Genomic DNA, 6,971 nt, shown 5'->3' with positions numbered 1-6,971 from the left:
GGGTTCAAGGCCTAGCTGGTAAACGGTAAATAGCAGAAGTCTCAATATCAGTGGCAGCGGAGGAAACCCAAGCGTATAAGTGTAGCTTGGGGAGGGTCTCAAAAAACACTGGACTGCACAGGGGCTGGCAGCTCAGTGTTAGTGTCTTGGCGTGCTAATAGAAATTCCTGCACTCAAATCCTAACTGTTCCATATAAAATTACCTCAAAGGTATCCCAAACCTATCTACCTTCTGTAAGAATCAAACCATCTCTGAGAGTAATTACACACCTAGAATTCTCATATACTTAGAATATTGGATAAACCAAGAAGTTAGACCATGCAAGTCAATGAGGAGTGCACCGAAATCTGCATACTGAAAGTCAGTTTCCTGGAACTTCTTGTCCAAAGATAAACAAAAGCTCGCCTCAAATATTTTTTCTCTGCAAAAGGGATACCAAAGACCACATCATATTCCCAATACTATAACTAGAGTGCAAAAGATTAGTGGTGGCTGTATTTAGAGATTATCCAGAACTCCTCAATCAGTAATATACAGTCAGATTCTCTAACTTTTTAGCAGATGACAATCACAGATGAAGAACAAAACATGAAATCTTAACATTGAGAAGCAAGAGTTTTGGATTAGTTTTGTTACATGTAAAATCATTAAACAATGAATTAGTCTTAGACGCATCCCCATGTAAGATGTTCCTCAAAAAGGCTAACTCTTGGAGGTGATGAAAGTGATCTCTTACTGAAACAATCTTTCAATATCCTTACTTGTAAATAAGTATAGTTTATTGCATTATCTTCTTAATCTGGAAACCAATGTCCTTATCATCACAACTATTGACAACATTTAATCATATCCTGTACACTTGTCTTTCTCCCAAGGATAGCATTCTTAGTGGCGGAATACAAGAATACAATAAAGAAAGGAACTTGTTACAATTTGAAAATATTACTAAACATTCAGAATTTGAAACTCAGATTACAATTCAGCTTTGCAGCCTTCGACAATTATTCATTATCATATGAATACTGGAATAATCACAATTAAATAAAGTTGTGCATAAATATTTTTTAGCCTTTCAGTTGAGCTTATTTCTGAAGCATCCTGTCATGTCAGAGCTATTTTGTTATTTTTTGCAATACTGTCCTCTTTGCAGATTCGAACATTTTGGAACTCTGCAGCTTCTTCATTCAGAGAAGAATGCATTGCCATTGCTCAAATGTAATCACATATTGCTCTTGTGATTACTTACTCACAGTTTTGCGAGAAAAGCCCCAGTAATTACAATTTACAAGAGCATGCTCTGTGTACAAACCAAGTATTATTGAGTTTTCATCGCTTGAGATACAGATTGCCTTCACAGAAAAGATGCATTTGTATCCAAGTTTAGCGAATTTCTTTATTCCACTGGCCATCCTGAAATTCCACATGTAGCCATCCTGTAATTTGATGTTTCTGCGTTTATGAAGGCAATCTTCTTCTTTGAGCCTAATTTTTTAGTTTCTTCTGTGATCTTGTGCTCCTCCACTGCGAGCCTCCTCAATTTAGAGGATCCCGAAACCAAAGAAAACACAGCCTCAGCGGTAATACCATCACATCTCCTAATATCAATAGTCTCTAGCACCTGACACCTTTGGACGATTAAGAACACAACCATGCCTGTCAATCCCCTGCATCTTGACAATCTCAAACTCATCAAGCTTTTACAAGAGGAAAGCATGGCTCCCAACTCTTTGTCAGGCAAATGGTCATTATCAGAAAGATCCAATTTCCTGAGACCTTTAAGATGTTGACCTAATGTTGCCAAAGTGCCAGGCTCCCGCACAACAGCCCGGCATCCAACCAAGACCAATTCCTCAAGATACAAACTCATGTTTAGTCCAAGCAACTTCAAGCCGGCCCCAGTTGGCAAGCAGCAACTATACAACCGAAGGCTTTTAAGAAAATGGCAATTATTAGCTATAACAGCCAAGTCCTCATTACTCAAATCGAGAGGTAACCTCAAGTCCAAGACTTCAAGACTTCGGCACTGCCGAATGACAACATGCTGGAGTCCTTCTGTACTCCCACCATCATGAAACACAAGTTTCCTCAATGCTTTGCAGTTTTCGGCGGCACGCAAGAGAACTCCATTGGCAATTGTCCTAGATCTTCTCAAGCAAAGTTCTTCAACATAAGGAAGGCATTTTACAAAGGATGATAAATTCAAATCCGTATCCCCAATCCCTTCACAGCTAAACAATTCCAACTTCTTCAATTTGTGGCAACTCCTCCAAATCCACCCCAATCCTGTATAACCACCTCGAATACCTGATATACATAGTTTTTCCAATGGTAGCTCAACATCTGAACTACCCCTATCAAACTCCTCCCCTGAATCCCATCCAAACATAACTAGTGTTAACTCTCTCAAAGACTTGAAGTCCGCCAAAGACCCAAAAAACTTGGGACTCAAACCAACCAATTCTAGTGAAGTGAGATTGACACTACCCTTCGCAAGGGCTTGCAGACCATAAGAAGTAACAGGACCAGCTTCAAACCTCAATGCTTTTAAAAGCTTACACCCCTCCCCTATAGAATCCAAAATATCATCCAAAAAGACTGTATCCCTCTGCAAATGACCAGACGCGGACGCCACAGACAGATTCAAAACTTGAGAATACTGCCTCAGCATAGCTCTTACCCTTGACCGGAAACTTAATACCGAAGTCTCTTCAGGAATGCACAAACCCAAACTGGTCTTGGCACTTCTCTGAACAGCAAGCCAACGTCTACATACTAAACTGACTTTATTACAACAGCAAATTTCTTGTAACCTGCCTAGTATTTCTCCAAGAAGCTCGTCACACAGAAGTGAATTCAACATATCCCGGTTGCTATCCATTGAACCAATTATAATCAAAAGAGAATAGAACCCAAAATCAAAATAACAACAAACTCAACCCAATGGATTTCTGCAACCTACGAATACCCTTATACAGCTCTCTAGACAATCTTTTATAAAAAGAATTGGGATTTTTAGACACCCTTCGCCTGAAAGGAAATAATTAGCTACAAGTTCAAAACAGAATTAGGGTTTCTTCCTATTATACACCCCCCCAAAACAATACTCTACGCACTGGGAATCAGAAAAAAATGGCATATTTGAACATCCTTCGACGTTTATGAACTAGAAATGGCGTAGAAGCAAGAAATAAAACTACAGAGAAAACGTTAAGAATCATAGCTTGCCTCAATTTTTTTCACAATAACTTGTCGAGACTCAAGACGGAAGTTTGCCTTTAGCTTCGTCTCCTCGCTCGAAGAAACATAAAATAATATTTGCGTGGAAAATGTCCATTATGAGACTTCGTGGAGGATTCCTCTGGGCCGAATAATTTGGTAAATGCGTAGCTACGCCAGTTATTTAATAGCCAAACTTGACGTGCCGTCATTTTTTTATAACAAAGATGAAACCCTGACGGCAGAAGACGCCATGTTTACATCTATATCTTCCCCAAGACGTGGATTTGCTACCTTTGTTTTCTTAATCCTCCCGCCGTCTGCAATTTCATAAGAGTTGTGACGTTTTTGTTTGAACTCATTGCAATTTCATCGAATATGCGTTTCTGTATATCTAGATTAAGTAATGCGAAATTGTTCTTTGTTGTTTTTCTTAAAAAACATTCAACTGCATAAATCGAGTTCATTTGGTTGACTTATAGAACATGAGTTTGAATAGCAGCTTGATTTCTCTTCGTTTTTGGGGGGCAGCATAATATTATAGTTTTATAACTATATAGCTAAATTCTGATAGTTATTTTATTTTTTGGAATGAGTTTATTTAAAAGATTTTTAAAGAATATTTATGTATAATCAAATAAGATTTTCTTGAGTTAAATCGAGTTTAACTAAGTGAAAAGTATATGATTAACAATATAGATTGATGAATTATAATAGTGGAAATGATTGTTTTAAATTAAATGTATTTTAGGAAAGTGAATGAGAAGAAAGAATATATTTAGTTTTATAATTGATTGAGAAGATAGATTTGATGTAGTGTACATCTAAAAATTAGACTTGTTATCTACTTAAGAGTTATGTGTAGAATAATGCAATTTTCAAGATGAAGCTATACATTAGATCATTTGTCCAAGTGCAAATCTTCCATATAACTCTTAGATTTGATTGTGTCATTTGTAACTACCAGTTCTTAATCCCCTACCTTTTTTGAATGTCCACCTTGATAGCACAAGGATTCCTAGTATTTAAATAATTTTATTTGAAAATACCTTAAGAAGATGTTATCAAATTGACAGGGGATATGTTTTCTTTAAGTAAACTTCTAAGAGAACCTAACTTTATAGTTTTGTTAAATATTGGTAGGTACCAAGCAACTATATAAGTATCCTAAATCATTATTCTAGACTAAATGATGCTCTTTTTAGTGAACCATGTCTTTCGAACATGTACTCTTTAAAAACTCTAGAAAGTTAAATAATTGCATGATGTGCATGAACGCCCAAATAAATATCTTTAGATATAATTACAACAATAATTAAACAAGCATGGGTCTAGTTGGTTGATAATGGCTAACAAAATGGATAGGAGTTAGACAAGTTTTAGTATTAATTTTAAATTTTCAAGGTGGGGTTGACTTGGGATAATGGAGAGAGTTTATTTATGTATCAAATGAATGTCCAAATATTTCATAGCTCTTTTATTGCACCATTACTTTTTCATTAAACATTAGTCTCTTTCTCACATCTCTGCATTCCTCAACAAAGCATTATTTGCATCTCTTCCAATATTCAAGACTACTTCTTCACTATATAATCATCCATACTTCCCTTCATTTACACAACACTATACTAATATAATATCCCTCCTATTACTAGAATTCCTTTTGATACTTGTATTTTGTGACACTACTGGTGATTTATCTCAAAACAATAAAGCTCAACCACTAACTAGCGATATTTTCCCTCCCACCATTAATGACAACATTTCCTTCATCTGTCATCAAATATCTTGCCATACCTTCTCCAGATTTGTAACTTGTTGAGATCTCCTCTTATTGATAACCGATGCCGTGCCCTAGTTATGTCACCAATCTACCACCATGTCATCTCGCACTTCTTTCATCCATCATATCTTATGAGTTATTGTGTATCCCCACTAATGATATGTGCACCAAGCTTCTCAATTCTTTATCTTCTCATTTTCCACTACCTCTTATCAACATTATACCCACTACATACCAACACTCGTACCATTTTCTTTACATCAACCAAAGATTATTACTAATCCTTCTAATTACATATGTATCCCAAGTTTTTTGGTTATCATGCCATAGCACTTATTTTTGTGCAGTACTTATCCCTCCCTTATAAAAGTGGAATTGCATGTAGGGAAAAAAGGTGTCTTAACCTTGTGATTATATAATTGTTATTATTTATAATATGTTTATATTCAAGTATATATGGGTCCAATTATTTTTCCAAAACTACATAGTTGTTAAATAAATGTGTTGGTCAAGTTTCAATCCAAGATTGTGTCTAGATTTCAAGATATTGAAGCTATTATTTTTATTTTTAAAGTCAAATTTAAGGCTCTAAGAAGCCTTTTGTGGACCCAAATATATTTGTACCTAGCATTATAAATTATAGTTTAATGGATCACTTCCTGAGTTTTCTAACATGTCAAGTGACTAATTAATAAACCTCCTAAGTCAAAAGTTATGGCCTCTAAAAGTTGGGTTTCCCAAGTTGGAAAATATAAGAATATGTTGGAAAAAGGGTTGTAAGAGAGATCTACACATTTTTTTTGTATGTTTTGATGCACCGCTAAGCATCTTTAATTAGAAATAGTTGGGTGCAACCTTTTTGGGTGACCTTAATGCATGCATTTGTAGATATTATTTGACAATTTCATGTATCACGTCTCCAATATAGTAGGTGATTAAGATGGAGGTTATATGTGAGATTCTTATAGATGTTAAGTTATTTTCAAATATATAGTTTATAATACTCATATGATGTATTAATCTTTGATTATATTATAATCCTTTTGATTTATTAATAATATGTTGGAAAACTTTTATACTGTAAAGATTTTTTCTAAATTTGCTTTCCCTACATAGATCGCAATGTTGTGGCATAAATGGTATTTATGTTTATATATTGTAACATACAAAATGACGAGCAGTGGTAGGATAGATCACTCACCAAAGTATATGTTATATTAATGAAGAACCAAGACCTTGAAAGAAAGCAAACCCAACTAACACAAGGTTGGGTGCCAATTTGTGATCTTCTCAATGTATAGTCTTGGGATGTGATATTCCTTCTCTAAGAGAAGGATTCATAAATGATAGGCAAAAGGGGAATTTGATCTATTAAAATAAGTGTTATGAAATGAAAAAGAGGTAAATATATTCACCTTAAGGGCTGGTAAAGGATGCAAGTTCACATCTAAAAAGTGGTTTTCAAACTATATTGAAACCTTAAACAAATCTAGATTTAGAATCCAAGAGATTGAAGTTACATGCTATGAAATTCTAAAGGCCCCAAGAATGGATTGACTTTCTAGGTATAGATCAACTTGGGGTGTAGGTTAACCTAGACCTATATTTGAGAGGTCAAAAACTAAAAATATTTGATCTGTAATTGAAACTACAACTCTATACCTATAGAATCCAAATCTGAAACTTTGTGATTTGCACCTACACACAAGAAACAAGAGGAAATCATTGTGGTGAGAAGATTTCCTCTCTCAAGCACATGTTTAGGAGTTAACATGTTTGAATTTAAAGAAAGGAAATACCAACATATAGTAAATATTTAATCTAACAATCTAATATCTCATACCATGTAGATGTAATTGTTCTTAGTATGTGATTAAGTATGTTGACGTAATAGTCTTAACTCAACATAAAAACCAAAAGAGCATCATGTAATACAAAACCTCATTTATTAGATGCTTGTAATTCACCTCA

General features: G+C 34.8%; 1 protein-coding gene across 1 annotated transcript; it reads right to left on the bottom strand.

Moving 5' to 3' along the window:
• Positions 1-924: 924 nt before the first annotated feature.
• LOC149562930 (RNI-like superfamily protein) lies at positions 925-3,662 on the bottom strand. Its single transcript, XM_089826375.1, has one exon. It carries the CDS (start codon positions 2,877-2,879, stop codon positions 1,395-1,397), a length of 1,485 nt encoding a protein of 494 aa, XP_089682501.1. The 5' UTR covers positions 2,880-3,662; the 3' UTR covers positions 925-1,394.
• Positions 3,663-6,971: the final 3,309 nt, after the last annotated feature.

The sequence above is a fragment of the Cupressus sempervirens genome, chromosome 4 (assembly GCF_028749045.1).
Source record: "Cupressus sempervirens isolate cs-2001-9-10 chromosome 4, ASM2874904v1, whole genome shotgun sequence".
Taxonomy (NCBI): domain Eukaryota; kingdom Viridiplantae; phylum Streptophyta; class Pinopsida; order Cupressales; family Cupressaceae; genus Cupressus; species Cupressus sempervirens.
This window is presented reverse-complemented; position numbering and strand designations above follow the sequence as displayed.

What these genes read in the sequence shown, in the direction of transcription:
- LOC149562930 (XM_089826375.1), bottom strand. Translation starts at nt 2,879, where the DNA reads ATGGATAGCAACCGGGATATGTTGAATTCACTTCTGTGTGACGAGCTT.